The 26188-nt window shown below is 48.5% G+C and overlaps 3 protein-coding genes and 1 non-coding gene across 4 annotated transcripts; 3 read left to right on the plus strand and 1 right to left on the minus strand.

The window, feature by feature from the left end:
* Positions 1-1850: 1850 nt before the first annotated feature.
* LOC135829724 (uncharacterized) lies at positions 1851-12767 on the plus strand. Its single transcript, XM_065342118.1, has 6 exons — positions 1851-2833; positions 3802-3960; positions 6223-6298; positions 7359-7623; positions 10692-10841; positions 11383-12767. Exons 1-6 carry the CDS (start codon positions 2525-2527, stop codon positions 11582-11584), a joined length of 1161 nt encoding a protein of 386 aa, XP_065198190.1. The 5' UTR covers positions 1851-2524; the 3' UTR covers positions 11585-12767.
* Positions 12768-13120: 353 nt separating this feature from the next.
* On the minus strand, positions 13121-15212 carry LOC135829726 (tetratricopeptide repeat protein 32-like). Its single transcript, XM_065342120.1, has 2 exons — positions 14718-15212; positions 13121-14318 (listed from the first exon to the last, which is right to left on the minus strand). The coding sequence occupies exons 1-2, from the start codon at positions 15001-15003 to the stop codon at positions 14179-14181; spliced, it is 426 nt and encodes a 141-aa protein (XP_065198192.1). The 5' UTR covers positions 15004-15212; the 3' UTR covers positions 13121-14178.
* A 382-nt stretch (positions 15213-15594) lies between these two features.
* On the plus strand, positions 15595-24987 carry LOC135829725 (dnaJ homolog subfamily C member 5-like). The gene is made up of 6 exons (XM_065342119.1): positions 15595-15821; positions 18812-18902; positions 20016-20078; positions 21526-21636; positions 22241-22282; positions 24006-24987. Exons 1-6 carry the CDS (start codon positions 15811-15813, stop codon positions 24243-24245), a joined length of 558 nt encoding a protein of 185 aa, XP_065198191.1. The 5' UTR covers positions 15595-15810; the 3' UTR covers positions 24246-24987.
* Trnat-agu (transfer RNA threonine (anticodon AGU)) lies at positions 22429-22501 on the plus strand. Its single transcript has one exon. It is a non-coding gene; the product is annotated as a tRNA-Thr (tRNA).
* Positions 24988-26188: the final 1201 nt, after the last annotated feature.

Below are 26188 nucleotides of genomic sequence, written 5' to 3' on the forward strand. Positions count from 1 at the left end.
AGCCCGAGGGAATTACGTCATTTGGCCTTCATCTCTGAATTTACCACCGACATCCGACATGTCAGTGGTGCTGCCAACCCTGTTGCAGATGCATTATCTCGGCCCTCTGACGTCTGTACAGTGGTGCCTGCTATCGACCTTGCTACCCTCGCCAATGCTCAGCAATCTGACCTAGACTTGGTCAAGCTCCGATCTGCCCCATCTCCTGGCACTTCTATTCAATGGTCGTGTCGCTACGTCAGCCCTGATACGTATCTGCATGGTGATATCTCTACCGGTTCTTTCCGTCCGTATGTACCTGCATCTCTCCGTGAAGCTGTCTTCAACCATTTGCACAACCTTGCTCACCCTGGTACTCGCTCATCAGTACGTCTCCTCACTGATAGCTATTTCTGGCCTGGTATACGCAAGGATGTCCGCGAATTCACCCGCCGTTGCTTAGCTTGTCAGCAAGCCAAAGTTCACCGTCACACCAAATCTAGCCCTTCCCGGTTCTTGACTCCTGGCGAACGGTTCTCGGTCGTCCACATTGATCTCGTTGGCCCTCTACCATCATGCTCCGGTTGCACATACTTGCTTACGTGTATTGACCGCTACACTCGGTGGCCAGAGGCATTGCCAATACCGGACAGCAGGACTCCAACAGTCGCCCGGGCTTTCCTGTTGCATTGGATCGCCCGATTTGGTGTCCCTGTCACTATCATCAGCGACCGCGGTGCCCAGTTTGAATCGTCCCTCTGGCAAGAGCTCATGCAGCTTCTTGGGTCTACTCGCCAGCGTACTACATCCTATCACCCGGCTACCAACGGCCTAGTGGAGCGTTTTCACCGCCACCTCAAGAGTGCCCTGATGGCGCGCTCCGGCACCCAAGCCCCATCTGAGTGGTTCAATGACCTGCCCTTCGTCCTGCTTGGTATCCGTACCTCTGTCAAGTCTGACCTCGAGTGTTCTGTGGCAGAAATGGTTTACGGCTCTTCCCTACGTCTTCCAGGCCAATTCCTGGATGCGGCACCTCCGACCGCTCCCATGTCACCGGCCACATTAATCCAGCAGTTGCGTAGCGCTTTATCCACTCTTCGTCCCGTTCCAACCAGTCAGCGCAGCAATCCTGTGCCGGTCTTCGTACCAATGGAATTGTCTTCGGCCTCGCACGTCTTTATCCGTCGGGACAGTGTCCGCAAGTCGCTACAGTTGCCATACGATGGGCCGTTTCCTGTGCTGTCTCGCTCTGAGAAATACTTCACTGTTAAGGTCAATGGTCGCTCAGACACGGTCTCCATTGACCGCCTCAAGCCCGCATTTGTGTGATTTCCGCCTCATCGCTGGCGCTGAATTGCCTTGTTTTTTTTGTTTGTTTTTTGCGTTTGCCAGCTTTCGCGTGTTCTTTCCTGTTTCTTGGTTTTTTCACTATGTTTCCTCTTTTGTTTGTCCCGTTCACCGCTCAGTTTTTGCTGTATGACTTGTTCACTGGTGGGGGAGTAATGTGGCGTCTCCACTCAGTCACAGGACCCCGGCAATCAAATTTATTGTTTTCCACTGCTTTTCTCATTATATTTTATCGTTGCCTTATTTGCATTGCACGCCGTACTAACGAGTTGCCCAAAGTGTCAACCGCTGGTACTACTACGCATTTTACGGTAACGTTGTACCGTAGCGCATCATCCCTTTTGCGGTTGCCATTTTCTTCTCTCCTCTTTTAGGGTTTTCTCTCTTGGTCCTAGTTTTTCCCTTTCAGTTACTCAAGAACTCCTTCCAGAATAACAATGCTTTTTCTCCTCTCGAATTTAGTGGTCTGAGGTCGCGAAACCGTCTAAAACTCCCGGTTTGTTACCTCATTATCCCACAGATCCTGATGCCCGGGAGTGATCTGGTGATGACTGATGCCTTGATGGCTCTAGCCAGGGATACGACTCCCTGGCTCTAGCATGCTGACTAGAGTCTGCACGTGCACACGTCCTTTCAATCTGCTGAGCGACAGCTAAATCTTCAAACTACATGATTGTACAAAGACAGCTCATGCTCAAGCCAAGGCCAAACAAAAAAGTAGTTGGAAAGAAGCATTCTTCACCAAACAAGAGTCTCCTCTCAGTGGGGTGCGGGTGGATTCAATTCTGCGCAGAGATAACCAGATAACTGAACTGATATTGCGGCCAGTTATTGTGCCAAGTGCGCCTTTTAGCATCGGTAGTTGAACATCAAGCGGTGCAGCCTGTGTGCGTTCTGTCAGTTGCACAATATTTTCCTAAGCGGAGCTGCAGGTGTGCCATACCGTTCGAGCCCTTGGAGGCGATTAGCGACGCTGCGTGGAGCCTCCCAACGCAGCGATATCGACGTACCAAGAAGCTGTGCCACTGTAAACTCGGTGCCGGGTGGGCAAACTGATCCATACTACATGTGCACGGAGAGCAACGCTACTTTATCCGAATAATCTCGGGTGCTCGTTTTCGGAATTATTTTGAAACGCTGCTCTCCTACGTAAATAACATATAGAGTGGTGATTTGTACGAAAGTCACTGCCCCCGGCATGACGTCATCACAGTTTCATGACCACAAGGTGCAGCAGCGGAAGGAGCATCTGCCGTTTGATGTCGAGAGCTGGTACGACTGGCTGGGTGCGGGGCACACGTTCGCGACGCACTTCGTCGAGGTGAGCCTGGCCGAGGCGCAAGCCCTGCTACGCTGGTATCACCATCGCTATAACAGCCGCGATGCTCCCGCCAGCGAGCAGGTGCGAGCGCTGGTGGAGTTGCGTGATCGCTTGACGCCGATCCTGGACGAGGCGGGCAAGGACTGGTTCATTCGGCTAAGCTCCAGGAGTCCTAAGGATGCAGGCGTAAGTAACTGCGCTTTCGTACATGTACTGTACAGGCCGTGGTGTGTGTGACGTCTGTACCACTGTGGAGGGGGGGGGGGGGGGGCTGTGCGTGCCTTGGGCCGTATGTTTGTGCATGCGATTGCTTGGACACGCATGTGTGTGTGTGTGTGTGTGTGTGTGTGTGTGTGCGCGCGCGTGTGTGTGTCGGTGGGCGAGTGATTGGGCATGCGGGCGTGGAGGGGCGTAGCTGGTCCGCCTTTTAGAGGGGTGCACGGCCGCATAATAGTGCAGGATGGCTGATGCATGTCATTCATGGTCATTATGTGCATGCTAAACCCAGGTCAAAACTTTTAGGGGGGGGGGGGGTTGTACCCCCCCCCCCGTACCCCATGTCCCATGAGGGCTACGCGCCTCGCGTGTATGTGTATGTGTAGCGTTTGATTCAAATTCGACACATCTATGGGTTTGGTGCACTCCTGCTGCTGTGCTTGCAGAGTGTGCTATGTGCTTCATTCACTTCAGTACCGGAACACTCTTGATTGAAGCGTATGGATAGACAAGAGACCTACCCTCTACAGATGATCCAGTTTCTCCTGCCAAAATCACTGTGTCTTGTGTGATGCACCCACCTTTGGACCTTTGGAAAGACCATCGCCCAAGGCGATGATAGGTATTACATGAGGCAGTAGTTCTTGTGTCGGGATAAATCATTCGGACGGCGAAAGTCGTGGCCGCAGACACAGACAAGCCCTCTTGGTTGATGCGCCCACACACACATGCTCTCGTATGTGTGAGCTTGTGCGTGTATGTATAATATGTGTGTGTGTGTGTGTGTGTGTGTGTGTGTGTGTGTGTGTGTGTGTGTGTGTGTGTGTGTGTGTGTGTGTGTGTGTGTGTGTGTGTGTGTGTGTGTGTGTGTGTGTGTGTGTGTGTGTGTGTGTGTGTGTGCATGTGTGTGCGTGTGCGTGCATGCACGTGTGCAATAGTTTCTGGATAAGAGTATGTTCGAGGAAGAGTTGGAACGATGGCGTAAGGTCATGCAAGAAGACGCCGAACATCTCAATGCCAGGCGTTCCCAGGCGGATCAGAGGAGTGAGGAGGCAGATGGCACATATCACCATCCTCCTGACATGGATAGGGAGAAGGTGAGCAAAGCTGAGCGATAATAAAGATGCTTCCAACTGACCGTGTGTGTGTGTGCGTGTGTGTGTGTGTGTGTGTGTGTGTGTGTGTGTGTGTGTGACTGTTTGTGTGTGTGTGTGTGTGTGTGTGTGTGTGTGTATGTGTGTGTGTGTCTGTGTGTATGTGTGTGTGTGTGTGTCTGTGTGTGTCTGTGTGTGTGCTCAGAAGATTGTGTTTGGCTTTTGTTCCAACAATATACAGTCCTGCTCAATGAAATCCAGTCGGGTCACTCAAGTTGGCGCCTTGCACCATCACGCAGCCCAGTCTTAGCACGTCTAGGGTTGCGCAACGCCCGGCGGCGCGTACTTGGTCAAAGCGCCTGGATTTCATTGAGCAGCCCTGTAGTTTGTGCACTTGTGGGATGAGCCGTGCTTGTGTATGTGTATGTGTATGTGTATGTGTATGTGTCTCTGACTGCCTGAATGTATTTTTGTGAAATAAATGCCATCATCTAGAACGCATTTATGTCATTGTTCGAATTGCGCATAAAACCGGGGTTTTCGCCAAAGCGACACAGCGGGGCGCTGCGCCTCCTTCACTTTTTGACAGCCCGCTTTTTGAAAATGAACGCGCCGCCCTTCAGTGTGCTAGCGCCACCATTTATATGCATGATGATGAGTACACATCGTGGTACAGCACAGCATTGTATGAGTCATTGCTTCCTATATTCATCGCTTGCCTCGGAAAACCATACGGCGGGTTCCAGTGGCCGGTGAATATATGCATGGAATGGAAGTGGGTCGGTTGTTTGCTGGTTTGGGTAAAGTAGCTGCCAAAATACGTGTAGCTGTAAAAAATCACAAAAAAATGGGTCCGATGATCGCCCCCCCCCCCCCCCCCCCACCCCCTTTCACCAAAATAGCTGTAAAAATCACAACAACAAAAATGGGTCCGATGACCCCCTCCCCCACCCCTTCCACCAAAATAGCTGTAAAAATCACAAAAAATGGGTCCAATGACCCCCCCCCCCTCACTCTTGTTCTGGCTATATCCCTGAATACAGCATCCTGTCTCTGGCAATTCTTCAAAAGTCTCTAAGGGGCCGTCCGTAAATGTCGATAGTTTTTACAATCCGTGAAATTTTCGTACCTGGTGGTGGGTGCAGCCGAAATTCAAAGTAAATAAAATATCGATGGCACGCGGACCTGGCGCCCAGTACTGCGTGTGCGTGGGTCTGCGTGCGTCAAACCACACGTACACGTAGATTGTTGTCTCCAAAAAATGTAGTGGAGATCGAAACTCTTGAAGCAAAAGAAAGAGGGAAGTTTGTCAGATATTATTCACAAGTATAATTATTGCACAATTATTCGAAGTATCACAATACCCGATTAATCCGGGTCAAGTCCAGCTCTTATTTGAACCGTAGTCCACATCGAAGAATTGCTACATCGCCAATGGTTGGAACAGTTCCCATGTGGAGCGTGGCCTAACGAAAATGGCACGGCAGACTACTTTGTTTGGTACAGCTGCCTAACGAAAATGGCACGGCAGACTACTTTGTTTGGTACAGCTGCCAAAAAAGATAAGTTTTTCAAAGAGCTTGACAGCCCTGGTGAAGACGACGATGGCTACTATGCCGTCATCGAGGCCTTGTGGACTATTGAAACGTCCAATAATCGATCTGCGTTTTTCACCAAAGCACAGAAGCAGTGGATGGAGACGTTTTCCGCAGACCCGCAGGCAAGGTCGGAGATCATCCAAAAGGCCGATTCATTCAGAGCGAAGGACGGGCAGAAGCTAATATTATAAGAAGTAGCATTTTCGCACAGACTTCCACCTCCGCCGACACCCCGAAGGACGCTGCATCGCAGGAACCTACCATGCCTGCGTGTGTATGGGCTCCATGGACTCCACCTACATTTATGTAGGTACAGTACATGTGTCATCAATATTTTATTCCGTAAAAAGTAGGGGGGTCGGTGGTGGGTCCTGGTTACTTGGTAAAATTCACGGATTGAAAAAACTATCGATATTTACGGATGGCCCCTTACTCCACAAACACCCTTTCTCGTTCTGACGATGGGTGACTGGCCCGAAACGTCAATAATTTTTTTCGACATCATTAATAAAAGGATTTTCATCTAAAGAGTGAATAGCAACTAAATAGAGTGGTTGTCAGTTGACAAACCCCCTCTTATTTTTAAAAATGCAGTTGCGTGATGTCCACCACTTTCTGAACAAACACCCTTTCATTGATACAATTATTATGCACTGATTGTTGGCAGGCCGATAAACTCTTGGAGGCCAATGCCCAGATGCTTGCTTTCTCGCAGATCACCTGGGAAAACCAGAAAACGAAAGGTAAGAGATGCCGAGACCTCTGGCGGGCTGAGTTTAATGGGCACCACCGCCACACTCCCTTTTTTCACTTCAGTGATTTGGAGAAACGTGGATTTTGTAGAAAGAAAGATAAAAGGTGCAATTGTGCTTGAATATTCACCAGTTGGGAGAATGGAAAAGGGAAAATGTTTGAAGAAAAAATTGACTATCACCGACTGTCACCAATTGTTCTTCAGTTTAGTTTTACTGTTCAGTCCTGTGTGTTTGGCGACGTAATGACTCAGACAGGTGACAATCCCATGGATCTGACTTGGTACGTGACTCGTAACCGTTACGAAGATCTCGGCCAACCGACGGCCTTTCCCGCCACAGGCATAATCAGTTGTGATGCCCGATCCACATCATTCTGCTGAATTATTTGGGAAATTGACAGGATGGCTTTAGGGTATTTGATCTTCAACTTGTGTAATCTCTCTCTTTATATCTGTCTGTAATCTGTATCTTTGTTGGTCTGTGTGTGTGTGTGTGTGTGTGTGTGTGTGTGTGTGTGTGTGTGTGTGTGTGTGTGTGTGTGTGTGTGTGTGTGTGTGTGTGTGTGTGTGTGTGTGTGTGTGTGTGTGTGTGTGTGTGTGTGTGTGTGTGTGTGTGTGTGTGTGTGTGTGTGTGTGTGTGTGTGTGTGTGTGTGTGTGTGTGTGTGTGTGTGTGTGTGTGTGTGTGTGTGTGTGTGTGTGTGTGTGTGTGTGTGTGTGTGTGTGTGTGTGTGTGTGTGTGTGTGTGTGTGTGTGTGTGTGTGTGTGTGTGTGTGTGTGTGTGTGTGTGTGTGTGTGTGTGTGTGTGTGTGTGTGTGTGTGTGTGTGTGTGTGTGTGTGTGTGTGTGTGTGTGTGTGTGTGTGTGTGTGTGTGTGTGTGTGTGTGTGTGTGTGTGTGTGTGTGTGTGTGTGTGTGTGTGTGTGTGTGTGTGTGTGTGTGTGTGTGTGTGTGTGTGTGTGTGTGTGTGTGTGTGTGTGTGTGTGTGTGTCTCTCTCTCTCTCTCTCTCTCTCTCTCTCTCTCTCTTTCTCTCTTTCTCTCTGTCTGTGCAGGAGGGCCAGCAACATCAGGCGCGGTACTCGAGCACCTGGTTTCCAGCGAGCGTGTCCTTGTCGACTTGGTGGAGGCCACCGAAGCCGAGGAACTCTTCTCAATGAAGATCATTGCGCGACAGTGGGAACCGACGCTGCGGCACGACTTCGAGTTCCGCGGCTTTGTGAACAACGGTCAACTGAATGCGCTGAGCCAATACAATCACTACTGCTATTTTCCGCACGTCCTGCGAGAGAAAGCGGCACTGGAAAAGAGCATAGTAAAGTAAGCTGCGTGCTAGTTTGTACGTGAAGTGTTTGGGTTACAGTGAGGGCTGCGCCCCAGCCGCCTGCGTGGATTCACAGGAGGCGTGAGCTTCGAAGTCTGAAGAAAATGTTGAACGGTCTCTGCTGGGATGACAGCCACACCATAGCTCGGTGGTTAGAGCATCGCCGGCCTCAGGCGAAGGTTCGTGGCTCGAGTCCTGGTGGTGACAGTCAATTTTTTCTTCAGACTTTTCCCGTTACCATTCCCTCAACTACTGAATGGTAGAGTATGTCCTGATCGTTATGTGGGGAGTACTGTAGAACGGGTAATTTTAGCGACTATTCATTTTTAAAAGCGTTTTCCCATTGTCAACCGGTTAGCGACGTTTTATTTTAGCGATTTGCAGCGATTTTACTCACGGATCACCAGTGCACTACGTACTCGTACTAATGTCTCAACGGATTAGCGACTTGAAACTTCAGCGAAAATCAGTCTATCGCTAAATTCGCTAGGGTTTTTACGTCGCTAAAATTACCCGTTCTACAGTAGCAGAACGTAGAGTGAAACGCAATGCATCGTGCAAACGTATACAGTCAACATCACAATCATATGACAGCCTAGAATATAGCACAAACTCGCGTGATTAACAACTCACTATCTTCTGACCCTGTAACCACTTTACCGTATACAGTGAAACCTCGCGAATCACGACAACTCACGGCTAACAACACTTCCCCGTGGCCGCTCAAGTGTCGTTATTCGCAAGGTTGACTGTAGCTCTGCCTGCTACCAAGAGTACATAAACCAGAGTGTGCAACTGTGCATATCAGATCTGAAACAGCGCAGTTCGTGCACTGCGTCACCCTGATGAGGTCAGCCAAGCCGCGACTTGCGTACAGCTCAAATTTTCATGTTTCATAGCCCGGAAATCAGCCAAGTTTGCTTGATTTTAGACGTCCAGTTTCAGTATTTCGGTGTTTTGTGTGACTGTGTGCTGCGTACATCCACCGTCAAGTAAAGGCACCAGGCTATCCGTATCAAAAAACCTAAATCAGGTTAAACTCAGTGACCTGCACCACCGCGACTGGTTACGCAACTTTTCACCGTACCTGTGGCTTACCATGCACGAATTACGCTCCCACAAGAACCATCCCGAGTTGCACACTCTGGTTTATGTACTCTTGCTGTTACCGGTAGCAAGAGTACATAACCCCCAAGAGTGTGCAGCTGCCTGCACAACCTCTATGCTGTGCTGCGACGGCAGAACTTCACATCACGTGACATGGTTCAAAAGGTTATGCTGGCAAACAGTGCAAGTGACCACAAGAGAGTTGTACCCGAAGCTGGGTTGCGTACAACCCTGTATCTTTCATGCACAGAGTGCAAATAATGTGTACGGGCTCATCACGTGATGTGAAGTTCTGCCGTCGCAGACCCCATAGCTGGAGTTGCACACTCTTGGGGGTTATGTACTCTTGTCGGTAGTCTTTGCTTTTCAGATTGCTATGGATATAGGTCAGCGTCTAAACTGGTCTTAAAAGAATTTAGACACTGACCAAGGTACATAGCAATCTGCAGAGTTGAGGCATGAAACCTGGCAGTAGCGAGATGCACACTGCTCGTTCTGACCGTGCCTCCTGCAGCACTTCCACCACTAGGGAAGGCCTGCACGCTGCTTCCAGATGGCGCCACGATAGTTAGAGGATGCACCGCGCTTCCACTGGCAGCGACTATCACACACTCCTGGCGCTGGTCGACGCAGTCACGGACTGTACAACGCCAGTGCCTAGAGCGCTAACCCTGCTGCACCGCCTGCGCTGCTTTTGCTAGCTGGCATTGTATGTTCGGTGTCCGCACCTGCAGCAAATGCCAGCACACTGCCGCCAGCACTGATACTGTAACAACGATTCGCCAATAACAACACTTGTCCCACGCCCAGTCGAGGGTCACTATTCGGCAGGTTGACTGTAAATGGTTGATTCAAATGGTGGTAAATACTGAAGGACTAAATACACACCTGGCACTATGGCGATAAACGAGAGAGCTTGGAAGCTCAGGGCGTTACGCTATTCTTTTTTGCCTTGATGACCTAGGCAAAAAAAGCATAGGGATGTTATAAATTTTCTTATCAATTTCTCCTATTTTTTTTTTAAGACATAACCTGGGATTCGAACCCGCACTATCGCCCTGCATGCACCCCCCGATACACTTCGCATACATACTAATTCTTCCAAGTTGCTTCACGTTATGATCTTGCATTTGAAAGCCCTATTTGAATATTGTGGCCAGCTGTTTGTGGCCAGCCGTCTTTGATGGTATGGTACGGTACGGGACAGGTACGGTCGAGGGTAATACGACACCGTCTACCGCCTTGATGACCTAGGCAAAAAAAGCATAGATGTTATAAATTTTTCAATTCTCCTATTTTTGTTTCAAGGCATAACCTGGGATTCGAACCCGCACTATCGCCCTACATGCATTCCCCGGTACACTTCGCATTCATACTCATTCTTCCTAGTTGCTTCACGTTATGATCTTGCGTTTGAAAGCCCTATTTGAATATTGTGGCCAGCTGTTTGTGGCCAGCTGTCTTTGATGGTACGGTACGGGACAGATACGGGATAGCGCCAGGCGTGACACAAACAAACAAACAAATACCAAAAAAAGCTGTGTGGACCCTGGCTAGCGCCAGACGTTACTGGTTACTGAAGTAACGTCTTCTGCATAGCTACGGGAATAAACGCCTGCTTGTTGACTGTAGATGGCGTCGGAAACCAGAGATCAAAGATCGGCATGCAATACTAATAGAATAGGGAACCTGCACTGAGTAGTGTTAGTACGTGATTTTTGCACTCACAGGCTGTCACAGCTGACATCATTCCTGTAGTATTCCTCCGATGCCTGAATGTGATATATTTGGTACTTCTACCGAAACCGACGATTGATCTACAGTCAACTTTGCGAATAACGACACTCGGCGGGGCATCGGAAAAGTTCCTTGTTCGCGAAGTGTCCTTATACCCGAAGCCCCATTTGAATGTTTGTGAACCCATATGTACTTCTTTTCATTTGTGTGTTTATGGTAGATACTGGCAAACTGAAATCAAGCCACGGATTCCCCTGGACAGCTATGTGGTTGATTTTGCAGTCCTTTCTGACGGGCGTGTGACGGTTGTCGAGCTCAATCCGTTCAAGACTACCACCGGCGCATGCCTCTTTTCCTGGAGCCATCACAGGTGGGTGTTTGGTGGGGAGGGATTTGGTAGATGGGCATGCGTATATGTGTGTGCTCGTGTGTGTGTGTGTGCGTGGGTTTTTTTTCTACAAGATAACCACAAACCATCATGGTGCAAATGCCGGCAAAAACGCACAGAGATGCACATAGCGATGGCAGCCGAAGCGGTGGAGGTGGGGCAAGAGCAGCTAAACCGACCAGGGTCTCGGTTTCAGCACTGCTCATGCGCGACAAACAGACAAACACACGTACGAAAATAGAAAAAAATGACCTGGAGCACTACAGAGCAAATGGGAAATAAGGGTGGCAGCATGGACACGGAATGTGTTGAATGGGAGGAAAAGTTGAGGTGCAGGCACACAATACCTTGACTGCATACGCCCAGCAGCAGGCATCCGTGTGCATGCGGGTGTGTGTGGTTATCCATTCTGGGTATAGCTAGATGCACATGCACCTTTCAACATTGTGTTTGTGTGTGAGCGCGCTTGTCACGCATTTCCCGTGTGTGCGTGCTTTTGTGCCCTGACCTCTCTATCATGCAGGGAAATCCTCGAAAGCAGACCATTCGAGTTCCGCATCCACGAGGACATCGTGCCGCAGCTGCCAAACTACGTGGAGCACGCTTTGCCAGAGGCATTCCGCCAGTCGGCGAAAGACGAGTCCCTTGCGTCACTGAGCGACCTACAGAGACTGTACGCGGGAGAGTCACAGACATCATCGCCACCTCGATGCAGTATCCAATGAGATGCTTCTGCTGTGCCTGTCAACGATCCGAACATTTTGGGAATGGCATAATGCTTACGATCTTATAAGTAGCGACTTTGGCGGTTGTACATGTTTTAGACTTAGTTGGTTACTCCTACGTGGAGTTCCCGCTTCCCGCCAGGTTAATTGACACTTGACCGACTCACGGCTGCTATGTAGAGCACACAAGGAGCACCTTGATCATTACATTAGATTGTCTTTGTAATATGTTTAATGATCTGCCCGGCGTTCGCTGTAACACGTGCTTCTGGCCGATAGGGAGACAGACCTTGACATTTGGTAGACTTTACGAGTGAGTCCAGCTGATTCATCTGTCACGCACATATGCACAAGCACGTGCACATGCGTGCATGCCGGCATGCGCCCACACACACACACACACACACGCACGTACACACACACACACACCTTGGACCTTGGACGCCCATCGCCGTAAGGCGATGATAGCTAGCGAGCTGAGCAATATCTTGCATGGCGTTTGAGGTCTCCTGACCGACCAAAAACGCGACCACAGGGGCAGGGGAATGTGTCCACCCTCTGCACAGGAGCGCGACGATGCTGTGTAAGTTGCCTCCAATCTGCGCGGTTCTGAGCTGCGTCATACCAGCCCCTATCCGAGATCTCTGCCTCCTTCAAGTCAGCGCTGATGACATCCCGGTACCTCTTCCTGGGACCATGGCGAGGGCGGGTTGCTGAGAGCTCCCCGAAGAGAACCTGTTTCGGCAAGCGGCCCGAAGCCATCCTCGCACACACACACACACACACACACACACACACACACACTGAGCCACTCACAGACAAACCTGCATACTAGCTGGTGGTGATTGCCTCTCTGCAAACGGTAACAAGCAGCTGCTCCAATCTATGTCCACCACATGCCTTGCTTCATCACTCTACCATGCACGTGACGGTGCTGCAAGACCATGCACACCCACTGGCAGACAGAATAGTAATTATGCTTGCACCATGTAAGCCGTGCAACCTTTTATTACTCTTCTTGCAGTTCAAGTTTTCTTTTAGAAAAACAGTTAAAACTGTTTTTCTCCTGTGTATTTAATACACCACATGTAATACTTCTTTGAGGTAGTTTTTACTTACAACTTGACTCCACTCGTGTTTATCACCATTGTGCATGAAGAATTGAAGATTGGCATGAGCTTGATGTGACTGTCTCAGTTGATAATTATACGGTCGACCATCTTTAGGACTAACACCAAGGGACCGACGGTATCTGTTTGCAATAGCGGGAGTTCTTCTCCATATTTTATACCCAGTGCATACACTGTGTTTAGCCCGTGGAGTTAGAACTTGTGGACTGCACAGACTGAGAGCATACATTGATGTGAAATTCTAAAACGGTGAACATATCACTCTACTCATTCCGAAATTTCGTTTCTAACTTTTACTGTTTCACCTGGAGGATGGGCTGTGCGTAAAATTTGCGGCGAATCCAAAAATGTTTGCAGCAGAGAGACCATGTGTGTGAGTGCTCAGACTGCATGACCAGAGATGAAATCGAGTGGATATCCTTTAACAGTACAGTGATATAATACTTTTAAAATAGGACAGTTAGCATGCTGAAAAATAAATAAGAAATTGTGGACGGCATTCGCACAGCACAGCTGCCAGCAGCGTCCTCTCACACAGATGTATGCAACAAAGCAGGGGAGGGAGGGGGCTGAAGCGTACACGTAACGGCGGTGCATGAAGCCGGGCGAGTAGAGCAATGCTTCGTACATTCCCCACTCCAGCTCGATGCTCCCGAACGCCATTGCGAACTGGAGTGCGTGCAAAATACGAGACAAAGGAAAAGCAGGTTTGATAGCTGTGCAACGCCGGGGCAGCTCTCTCCCCAGTTCAAGGATGAAGAGTGCTACGGGCGAAGCCCACCTGGCATCAGATTTTCAAAAGAACGCGAGCAAATACCAGTGTTGCCAACAGCATCACCGGCAAAGACACCAGTAATATCGCAGGAGCAGCAGCAGAGGAAACAGCAATAGCAGCACCACCATCAGCTGTAGTGGTGATTGACATAGGTTGAGCAAGTACCTCGTCTTCTACACATGCCCAATAAGTATTTAACATGTTTTACAATTTGTACCAGCAGAATAAAAAACTGTCACCAATTACAAAATCAAGTCAATACCTTTTATATTCCGCAACATGTATATGTTTCCTGCTCGCCAGTTCCAGTGCACAGTCGGCACTCCTTGCACACGGTACCAAACTACCGGCTTAACACACAGCAACAATGACCACCAAGACCATGCTCTGCTGAGCTGAGGCAGATAGACTCGAAATTGGCGCCACCTGACCGGGTGGCACACGAGCAAAACACAGTGACACGGCTGCAGCGTCCGGAAGAACCACGGCAACGAGCTCAGCGGTGCGAGATGAGCTCAACCGTAGATGAAATCAGTCGACACCGTCCGCCACTGGTAACTGATAACAAATACCCGCTGCCCCGAACCACGTGTGTGTGCTGTTGCAGCTTTGGTTGAATTGAGCATTGACCATGCGCGTGTGCTGTTGCAGCCTTGGTTGAATCGAGCATTGATCTACCGATGGGTGCATCAGCTGTACGAGGAGTTCAGACCACGTTCCTTCAAGTCAATGTCCGCCTGTGCCTGCGCCATGTTCTCCACTGCGTCCCTGAAGCCTGGCTCAAGCTGCAGACACCGTGCAAAGTCACTGACGGCTTGCTCGTAGCGAGCTGCACAAACACACACGTGCACACACAAACATACACATATATACACACGCGCATGCACGCACACACGAACACACATACACACACACACCATGTACTATGTACCATGTATATGCCCGTCGCAAGAGAAGCACGCAAATCAGCAAATGCACTGGATGTGCGCCCACAGGTTTCCTCTTTATAGCGACGATAGCGGATCTGATTCAGGATGAAACAGATCAAGACAAGCGCCAGATAACGGTCTAATCCACACAACTGGCGAAGCCATGAGAATCCCCCCCCCCCCCCCCCCCCCCCCCCTGGACACCTGGTCTACACCACACGGAGTGCACACACACACACACGCACACACACGCGTGCAGGCGCACACGCACGCGCGTTCGTGCAGGAAGTTTAACTAACCTAGACGATAATGGATCTGTCCACGGTTGTAGAACGCTACGGACAGCTGAGGATCACACTCTATGGCTTGTGTATAGTCCACACTAGCCTCGTTGAAATCCACACGCATGTATTTGATCTGGCCACGGTTGTTATACGCTAGTCCCAACAGCTTCCGATCCGCGGGTTCAGTGCAGCTTCCGTGCTTCGCGATGAACGCATCGTACAGAGGCTCCGCTTTCTGCCTGTCTTCAAGCTGAGTCAGGTCGATTGCCTTCGCAGCCTCTAAATCTGCTGCGATGCTCATTTCGGATCTCTTCCTGAATTATTATAATTTTTTTTATGAATGACTGTTGAGAATGTCTGGAAAGTTTGACCTTCTGGAAGTTCTGGTGCTGGAAAATAGGGGTGATCCAGATATGACTGGTACTACAAGCTTGCTATTTTTATGGTAGACTAGAAACACTAGAAAAGGGGGAGAGAAGAGAGACAGCCAGAAACTACTTGATACTTTTTACTTTTAATTAGTAAGGTTATCTTTTTGTTGTAGTAGTGTCTATCGATCACGTCATGACACACACAAAACAAAAACTGAAAAACAGGACGGGATGATGTCATCATGAAGAGTTTCGCCGGCGAATCGCCGCCGCGAAAAGCGCAAATCGCCGGGCGCTGCACCGCTCATGGCGCGCGCTAGCAAGTACTACTACACGACACTAGCTTTAGTAGATCTACGTACGTAGATCTAGCTACAAGCTACGTCGTTGCGCTTGCGCTGGAAGACCGCGTCACCGCGCTGTCCTGTGCAGTTCGTGAAAAAAAACTGAAAAGTTTCAAGTCGCTAGCCGGATGACAGTACGCGAAATGAGCTTTGAATGCAATAATTTTTATGTGATTGTTTTCTTCTTTGAAAAGCAAGGTTTCCTGGTTCTGTTTGGAGTGCAACTAGTGGATGTAGCTGGTCTTCTTCATCTAGATTTATTGGAGACAAACAGCTTCTTGGCGTTCATATTGGGGCTGATCGATAGCCTAAACTGCTGCCTCTCCGGTTGAGGAAAACAGTTGCAAACACTCGATCCCCACTTTTATCGGACTCTCTTTCCAGAAACACCACATGGCTGACGAGTAAGTTACTAGTACTGATGTGATCGTAGAAGTGCGCGTATGTTCTGTTCAACCCGTGCAAATACTGGCTCTCGTTCTGTCTCCCTGATTTTCGTCGTCAGCGCATGCCTTTATTGTTCGCCACCAAAACGGTGGGATAATTCCGCTTCGTTTTGAACTGAAAATTTAAATCTGGTTAAAATGTGATGGCGTTATGGATACATTCATGTTGTGTACCGATCGAAATTTCTTTGCTGTTCCATCCAGCGAAAGGCCTCGATGTTGTACAGCTTATCTTGCATCTCGCCCATGATCTCGTCTTCGTATATTTCCTGGGACCAGTCACCTATGTGTTCATGCATGTTGTAGATTGAAAAACATCAGTAGAATACTTACCGAGCATTTTCACGGAAAGCAAGGCGGGCAGGAAATTGTAGCTTCCAGCGTATATGTCCGCTGCTTGACAGACGCATCGCCGGTATCAACAGGGGCAGTGCCTGTAGCCTGTGGCGAGAGATATTTGGCTGTGCACCCGTTGTCGTTGAAATATCCACCTCCAGGGGCTGATGTAAAAAATGTATTGGCCAAATTTTGAACATGATGACACCAACAGTTCTTTACATGTGCGTGTGCTGTGTGGACCGTGACATGTGGGAACGTGCCGGTGTGTCCTCAAAGACTGAAGTATGCGCCCCATTTTGGGGCAGGGGCTGCAGAGAAATACGTGGGCAAGTGAAAATCCAAACTTCGACATCATCATTATTCATTTTTCTCATATCTTTCTCATACATATTCATATCGCAGATTTCTCGTTTTTGGTAGGAATCGGAGAATCCTCTCTCCGGTGAGAAGGCAGTATTGCCTGTGCCCTGAGCGAATTGAAATAAAAGAATACAACGACTTCGCTGCACGCACATTGACCTTTCACAAACGCAACAAGATCACTTTGACTTGAACGAGATGAAAAACCATAGTGCAAAACAGCCATTAGCAGCTTACCGTAATGTCACGTATTAAAGCCGATGGCAGCTAGGCATCTATTCACAACAGGCTTCTATTCGAATCAGGTATCTATGTATGTCAACACTAAAACCAGGCGTGTGTGCTGAAAGTGTATCTTGAAAATCAGGCTTGTGTTCAAAACAGGCTTTGATACAAGACACTACGGTACATGTATTAGACAGGTGCTGGCGTCCACTGCTCAAATGGACGTCTGGGAAAGCAGGCGAGCGCAGGATTGAATCGATTCATGAATCCATTCGCATGCATTCAAGTCGTTCGATTTTCATGAGCCCTGGAATCCATTCACCCTACCGTAGTGACGCGCATATAAGCGCATGTGCCTATACCCGGGCATAAGCACACCCTCACAAATAAGCGCATGGGCTTATAAGTGAACCTAAATGCAGTCCATCCCGCGACACACAGACACCACGAAAACACCATGTTCACATAGTTCAATGTGCATTGCGGTATTGCACTATGTGCATAATTATACAAGGTACCGGTACACTAGCAACTCAAGCGCATGCGCCTATGTGTGAGACAAAACGACCCGCAACAAATAGCAAATAACGCAAAAACTCACTCATATAAAGCGCACGTGCCTTTATGTGCGTCACTACGGTATTCACATGGGGTGATGTGAATAGCGCGCATAATCGAACTCACTCACTGTTCTTTGTTTACCACGTTTTAGGAGGCGTCCATAATTATCGCACTTTTTTAACGAAACGAAATAATTTTCGTTATGGGGTGGGATGCGGGTTGACCAATTTCGTTTCAGAAAACTTTGATACATGTACAGGGATGAATTTACTGTCATGTTTTTGCATAGCAGTTTTTGCCATGCAAAATCTCAATTGTGGCGTAAGCTACAAAAAGCATGGATAGCCTGTATGTGTATGTATTGCAGTTTTCGGCGTGTCACTGTGATTTTTGAGTAGCAGTAGATCGATTTTTTTGCGTAGCAAACTGCGATGCGATACCGGATAAATTCATCCCTGATGTACATGGCCATAGGAGCATTGACACGCTTGCGACTTTTGTTGCATATGCATGTATATGTCAACAACTTGTTTACGTTCTGAGGGGGAGGGAGGGGTTGGGCCTACAGTCCATTCAGAAAAAGACGGACTTCTAGCTTTTGGCCATAAATGGGTCAAACTTTGAGTTTTTTTAGAATTTTTTTCTGCAATCCCCTATGGAATCCTCTTCCAATTATGTTTCTGAAGTTTTTTTCTCCAAAAAGCAAGCCATAACAAGAATAGGATTTCGGCCAGGTTTTGCCCCCAAAGCATTGAATTGGGAAAAACCGTAAAAATCCAGGCCGTTTGACCCCGTCTGCAACAGTGCATTGTGCGGTTTGAACCCAAGTTCAGGTACCCTTTTTGGACCCTTTTTCAAATTTCAAATTTCGCAGCACTGCACTGTGTACGATGAAATCACGAAAAATCGCCAAATACGGGAGCTCGCCAGAGCCAGGGCCCATCTTTTTATGAATGGACTGTAAACTAAACTTCGTTTGATGAAAAAAGTTCGACGGCCCCTTAGTTGATGCTACTTCTGCATGTAGATTGATGTATGAGGTTGAAAATCTCCTGTGGATGGCTTCTATTTTATTTTTCATATTTCCTGTTATAGAATTGCGATAAACAAAACGAGCTGAACAGTCATTTTCACAAAGGCTTTACTGTGTTCAACACGAGTGGATACGATGGCGGTGAAGAACAGGGAAGGAAAAACAAATGTGATATGGAAGAAATGATGAAAAAACACAAGAAAGCCTTTGTGTAATGACTGTTCAGCTCGTTTTGTTAATCGCAATTCTAAAACTATTGTCGCCTCGTTGTTTATTTACATATTTCCTGTTACAGCTGTATGGGTAGATGTAGAAGCATTGTGTGTGCGTGTACGTGGGTGTGTGTGTGTGTTTGTGTGTGGTGTGTGCGTGCGTGTGTGTGCATGTGTTTGCTTGGTGGCTTCGTATCATCTGTGTTGTTGGTATACAGAGGAAGCACCCCACCGGCACAGAATCTGTATGAAATCCTTGGTCTAGACAAGCATGCAACAGATGAAGAGATCAAGCGTGCATACAAGAAGGTAGTCTCTCTCTCTCTCTCTCTCTCTCTCTCTCTCTCTCTCTCTCTCTCTCTCTCTCTCTCTCTCTCTCTCTCTCTCTCTCTCTCATACATGTCTGAAATGTTATTCAGAGTGTAAAGTTTTGAAACCCTATCCTGGGATGACGGCTACACCTTAGCTCAGTGGTTAGAGCATTGCTGGCCTCAAGCGAAGGTCCCTGGTTCGAATCCTGGTGGTGACAGTTATTTTTTTTCCTCAGACTTTTCCCGTTTGTGTCTTTCCATCAAACCAGTGAAAACCCTACCCTGTGTGTCAAACTATATCACGTTTGCACAGTGGCTTCCCGCTAACACATTTCCATTGCATTATGCCACACAACCTAGCTAATGTCTCGCCTTGTCACCTTCTCAAAACTGTCCGGCCGTTCTCCATATCACCTCGCCCCTCTGTGGAAATGTTGTCCTATAGCAGCGCCATTTTTGGGGGTTTAGATTGCAGTCATGCCTTGTGTTAGTGTGCATGCTATGCTGTGTCCCTGTGTCCGGCTGTGAAGAGTGCATGCCCTCACACTCTCTGATGGGGAGCAAGTGACCTCGCAGTCTAATGGGGGAAACATGACCCCAGACTCCCATGGGGAGCGAGTGACCTCACACTCTGATGGGTAGAGCAAGCACTCACACTCTGATGGGGAGAGATTCACCTCACACTCTGAGGAGGTGCTGCCTTTCAACTCCACCAGGCACTAATGACCAGACTCAACTTGTTCTCATGTTCATTTGCTATCCACAGAGGAAGCAGGAAGATAGTCTCTTTACCCGGTGATCGATTTTGAAAAGAGCTGTCTGGAGAACATTTAGCTTAGTGTGAATAAGCCTCTTATACGGGCAATCACCGAACGTGGTATCACTGGCCTGACACAACAACTAAAGATAAAGAAAAACGAACAGCTCAGTGTAGTGTGTTTACTGTGTGAGCCTTGAGACTGGTTGCAGCACTCTCTCTCTCTCTCTCTCTCTCTCTCTCTCTCTCTCTCTCTCTCTCTCTCTCTCTCTCTCTCTCTCTCTCTCCACTATCCAAACTTGTCGAGCACCCTACTGAAGGTCGTCTCTCCTGTGCTTTTCTTCCTTGTCCTAGCTTGCACTGAAGCACCACCCGGACAAGAATGTCGGCGAAGGGAACCAGGATGCCACGGAAAAGGTACGTGCATTGATGCCAACACCATGGGGGGGGGGGGGGGTATGATTAGCCCACTGACTCCATGTATGAAACTCCTCACTCTTGCATACACACATCGCTGCCTCTTTAACATTACGGTATATATTCGGATCTTGGCTGTGCATTCATTTATCAGTTGTCTGGTGATCGCCTATGGGCATGGAGCTACTGTAAAAGCAATAATTTCCCGTGGTGTTTTATTTTCGGTAACTTCGGTGCCGAAATTTTTACCGAAAAAGGCGAAAATAAAACTCGTTAACCCTTTGCATGCTGAGTACGAGTTAACTCGCGCTTTATGCATGACCAGATCCACTACGTACGAGTTAACTCGCAAAAAATTCGCGCGATATATCGCAGTGCATAGACCAGTGTACAAACTTTCGTAACTTCGTCAAACATAAACGCATCGCAACATACGTTGGAAAGTTCTTGACCTCATCTTTCCGGGGATATAAAGTTCTTCGCGATAGGATAAGAAATAATCGAGCGGCGACAAGATGAACACGGAAATCACGTTCCAGAATGAAGGCGAATTTTTTGTTCATGACTTCTTTTTGTTGAGGAGCGTGCTACGGGATTTCCCTTTGGCACGGCGCATGCGTGATGGACATCAAATGAAGCGCTTGGATCTCAGCCTTCCAGCGCAGTTTGAATTGTGAACATACGTTGAATTTGGGCAAGAAGCCGAACAAGAATGTGAAATGGAGTTGTTGTGCCGTTCTGAGGCAAGGTGGAGTAGTTTGGAGAGGACGTGGAAGTGGCCCTGATGTGTCTATGGAGCTGAGATTTGCCAGGATGGATTCGCTTGGTCCTGATCTTTCCAACGAGCCCAGGACGATGAAAATCCATCAACAGGTGGAGTGAAATGAGAATAAATTTCGTTCGGAGCTGTGAGTGCATACTCCACCAAGAAAGTCAGTGCGCTGGAAAGCCAGTGGATTGGAGAATAGGGGCCCAGCATGCAAAGGGTTAAAGAAATCCGATGTTGGATGACCTCTTTTTTCATATCCTGGGAGCTGTGGCATCATTCATGATCCACAGCAAGAAGGCAGCAATGCCTGTACCTATGGTGAAGAAGAATAAATGTAAAAAAAATGATAAAGGTAACATGGACGTAACTTGTGGCACGGAGTTACGGAGTTGAGCCGTTGCGTGTAGTGTGCATCGTTGTACCCTGCACGTACCATCTGGCTCCAGACAGTTGCTCCGCGAAACTTGCCTGCAACCGTCACGTGAGCAGCAGAACCAACATAGCACTCAGCGAAATTTTAGTGAGCTTGTGTATTGTCCTGCTTCGTGCACCAACTGCAACATCACGGCGTTGCTTTTGTTCGCCAAAGCATGCGTGTCCATCGGTGTGATCAATGATATTGTTGTTTGTCTTCGTTTTGTTCCGTTCCACTATCTCCTTGTCCTTCTCTCGTTGCAGTTTAAACAGATCAACACGGCAAAGACAGTCTTGCTGAACCCAAAGAAGCGCAAGTGTTATGACCGATATGGCGACTATGGCCTCACGATGGCTGATCAGCTGGGTGATGATGTAAGTTTGCACTGATGTGTGCCGGCAATACCATCTTCAGTCATGATGTGCTGTGTGATTTCTATCTGTCTACACTACTGTTGGTGGCCGGAAAACTGGGGGGAGGGTCAGCCTCGTAGCCTCGGCCATTCTTATTTCCATGTAATGCAGTCTATGCACAGTTGAGTCATCGTGTGTACATTGGTATACTGTGCTTGGTGAAATTCTTGGCTGTTCGTTCTCTGGCGCCCGGCAGTACTGTAGTATCTTTCTTTCTCTCTCAGTCTTTCTCCCCGCTCTCTTTAGCTCTCCTCTCTCTCTCTCTCTCTCTCTCTCTCTCTCTCTCTCTCTCTCTCTCTCTCTCTCTCTCTCTCTCTCTCTCTCTCTCTCTCTCTCTCTCTCTCTCTCTCTCTCTCTCTCTCTCTCTCTCTCTCTCTCTCTCTCTCTCTCTCTCTCTCTCTCTCTCTCTCTCTGTGCCTTGTGCACATGATGTGCGATAATCTTGGTTGCACGCCTGCTGTCTAAACCCTAACTATTGGTAGTTGTGCTGCTGTACTGTATACATTCTCTCTGCACGTGCAAATGTTATTGTGCATACGCTTTCGTGTTGTGATTTGTTTTCCAGGGCATTGACTTATTGCTGAAGATTGACACCTGGTGGTGCAAGGTCAGTACTGTCCCCTATTTGTTGTATAACGAATCTTGACTTGAAGCATCTCCGAAATTTGGAAAGCCGGCACCTTCTCAGGCCAGCCTAGACTTCCCGTGATTGTTAACCCTTCAAAAGCTAAACAGTGGCTTCACCTTCCACGTGCCGCCATGGCTTAGGGGTTAAAGCGCCTGTCTAGTAAACAGGAGATCCCCGGTTCGAATCCGGGTGGTGGCTTGGTTTTTTATATTTTTTTTTAGAAAAGCGTTTCTTTCGCTTGGATTCCCTGGCCGAGGTAATTTCCACATCAAACTGCAGTAATCCGCAGATGTGGAAGTTACCTCTGTCATATTATTGGGCAAAAAACCTGTTTGACTTTGCGAAGTAAGATAAAGAATACATACATGCATACCTCGGCCATGGAATCCACGCGAAGCAAATGACTAGAACATTTTAACATTCGTTGGAAAGGAGAAGAAGACAGTAGATTTCAGTGGAAACGCCCGGGACAGAGATCGCCAGAACCTCGGAATGTTGTGTTTGTTTCAATTTTTTTTGGAGATGAATCAACAACAAATATGACTCTCATCGGGTGTAGATACGGCCTGGCATATTACCTTCTGTGAGAGCAAAGCGTTTCAGGTTGTGTCGACTGTAGGGCGGTTCGATTGCTAATAGGCCGTCGAAGTCTGACGTCACAGCTTCTTGACAACGCGTAGTTACTTGGTCAAGTGGTGACAAACAAAAGTTGCGACACCTGCACGTGTCGTGTTTCCAGTGGCAGCAGCATGCAGTGAACACAGCTACAGCATCACTTTGACTGAGGAGCGCGCCAGCGAGACTATTTATTTCAAGTAAACTGCTACTTGTCGCCGAGTTTGTAGTTTTCGCTTCGTAGAGAAGGAGAAGCCGAAGCTGATTTTTTGCTTGGCCACTGCTGTGCCTGTACTGTCGTTCGGCTTTATACGTAGTCACCGGCCAAGAAGCAATGATGGGTGTCTCCGTTATTTCTATCGCAGCGATCGCTGATTTCTTTTAGTTCTGAGACCAACCAACTCTGGGCTCGTTTCCTTGTCCAGCGGCAAGCGAAAATCAGAACTCCCATAGTCTCAGGTGCTGGTGAATACTGAGCAGGAAAACACTGCACGATGGCTTGAGAGCGAAGGAGAAACTATTACTTTTTGAAATAAAAACAAATTTTGAAGTCGCGATCTTGCACCAGCTCGCCCCAGTCAAAGTGATGCCGTGACCTTTGGAAACACGACAAGTGCAGGTGACGCGGCTTTTGTTTGTCACCACTTGGCCTTGTAACTACGTCAGCTAGTATGCTAGTCTGTGGTATACACGTCGACGGCAGTGGCACAGGTTTGCTCGAGGAGGTACTTGTACACTGCTACCATAAAGCGTAGCAGTGCTGCCTTGGATGGGGGAGTGTTCAGGATTACAGCGAGTTAGAGCATTCCTTTAGGAGATTAGACCGAATGGGAAGGATCGGTGTAGGATGTCAAGACGTGTTGCTGGGAGGGGTTTGACAGCCGAGAACTGGAAGGCGTGGGAGTGTTTCACTTGATGTTGTGGGCGGGCTCAGGGGCAGCAGGTGGAAACACATGTGTGTGTATGAGTGTGTGGCTGTGTGAGGCTATGCACAAACAGGTGATTATTATTTCTCTCCGTAATTTCTCTTCCTTTCGGTTCATTTTTGTGTATGTTGTGTTGTTACTGTTGTTGTGTGCGTCGACAGGGCCTGTGCTGCTTCTGCGGCATCATCACACTGTGCTACTGCTGCTGCTGCGCATGCTGCTGCTGTGCGCCGTGCCGCAAGCCCAAGGACTTCGACGACGCGGACATGGAGCCGCCGTCGGATGACGAGACCGAGGTCATCACCAAGGAACCGACCAGTGCCTATCAGAGCTTCGACAACACCACCCCGCCGCCGTCCGGCTCCGGCGATTCGCAGCCCATCGTTCTCGGACCGCCCTGAGCAACGACATCATCATCATCATCGTCGATTGTATCTCCTTGGTGTGTGTGTGTGTGTGTGTGTGTGTGTGTGTGTGTGTGTGTGTGTGTGTGTGTGTGTGTGTGTTATGACCGCAATAGTTGTCATCATTATCATCATGATCTCTGTCCTCGTCATTGCCACGGCGATTCAAACGAGTCTGGTGTCACACCCGGGGACTGCGTGCCTGCTGCAGGAGCCAGCCCGCCTTCTGTGATGACGCGATGTGCGGCAACGACAGATCATCGCTGATCTATCTCCATATATATCTCTCTTCTTCTTCTTCTTCTTCTTCTCTCTCTCTCTCTCTCTCTCTCTCTCTCTCTCTCTCTCTCTCTCTCTCTCTCTCTCTCTCTCTCTCTCTCTGTCGCTCTCTCTAGCTTTACGGAGTAGCGGCGGACAACTCAACTCGTTCATCCAAAATTGTCCTCCCCGTCCCCGTCAAATGGCGACCAATTATTTTAGGCCGTATATTCTCGTACTGTCTTTGATTTTCTTTCTCTACTTGGTCCCTGGAATGGGCCGTTTGATTTGTTTATTATTAGTGTACATCTGGTTTTAATGTGCAAACTCTAGGACTCATTTTTAATTCGACTTTTAGGAAAAGCGTCCGTGCTTGCCATATGTTGGATCGTCTTCATACAGTCTTTCCTTGTGTTTACTTTTTTTCTATGATTGTTTTTCATGGGTTGTGTTGTGTTGTTGCAGCACGTGTCCGGCCCGATGTCGCTGTCTTGTGTACATGTGGACGTGTGCAGACCTGTGCACGGCCGCCTGCTCGTATCTTGTATGCTGAGCGGCTTCAGGGCCCGTGGCGGGGGCGTTGGGGGCCCCGTGTCAGGGGCGTCTGAAGGTATTCAACATTGGTGCGGACATGAGGTGTTTGTGTGTGTGTGGTTGGGGGGGGGGGGGGGTGGAACAGTACAGTGTGCCCAATTATATCCGATAGTATTGCGTCAAAATCGCAAGACGAAATTATTGCCTGCCTCACCGTTTCCGATGCCCCCTGCACGGTGAGTTTTCCTGTGTCCGTGGTGCCTGCTGGTGAGCATGGCTGCACTGCCAAGCCACAGGTGGTGTTTTTTAGCGAATGTAGGCTTGCTGTCAGTGGGCGTGGGTGCAGCAAGTATCTTGTGCCACGGGGTGCAAGGACCAAAGAGGGCTGCATTTCCCCTGGCATGCAGCTACAGTCAATTTCGCTGTAACTAATAATTTAACGAATGCGGATATAACGACAATTCGCGAATAATGACAGACTGACCATGCCCAGAGCAAATTTGACTGTATATCGATTTGTATCCAAACCGGTGTTGAGAGTGTTACATCATAATATCACTTCACTCGGTCGGTTTGTATCATCGGTCATAAGCGCCCTGGTCATCTCCTCGGCGACGAGTCGGCATCCGTATATTCATGACAGAGTGTCATAGTACTCTATGTCTCAGTGAATTCCCTCTATGGGGCACCGAGGTTTATGGAGATGGTACGCTTTCCAATGGCCGAAGAGTTGGAAAGCCGATGTCTTTGTGGGTAACTTGAGCTTAATTATGTGCTCAAACTCCATGCGAAGTCACCATTGCATGTCGACCCACCGTGCTCACAGCAGAGACTTCTGTGTGCGTGTGTGTTTGTTGTTGTGAAAGTGCCAAGACCAGTGGACCACAAAGCCTGCTGCTGTTTCGTAGACTACGTGTCCTGTGCTGCATGTAGCCAGTCGAGCTGCTATGAGTGCGAAATCATTAGTCCGGTAAACACACCATTTGACGCCCATCGCCGGAGGCCGCTGAATAATAGAGCTGCTACAGCAGAAGCCATAGTAACTTGTGCTGGGATTGCACCATTCAACAGCTTGCAAGGCTGAAGAATTGACCGCCACTATTCAGCCTGGTCTACACCACACACCAACAGACACCAAGACAGAGGGG

This window comes from Sycon ciliatum, chromosome 13, assembly GCF_964019385.1.
Source record: "Sycon ciliatum chromosome 13, ocSycCili1.1, whole genome shotgun sequence".
In the NCBI taxonomy this organism is placed as follows: Eukaryota; Metazoa; Porifera; class Calcarea; order Leucosolenida; family Sycettidae; genus Sycon; species Sycon ciliatum.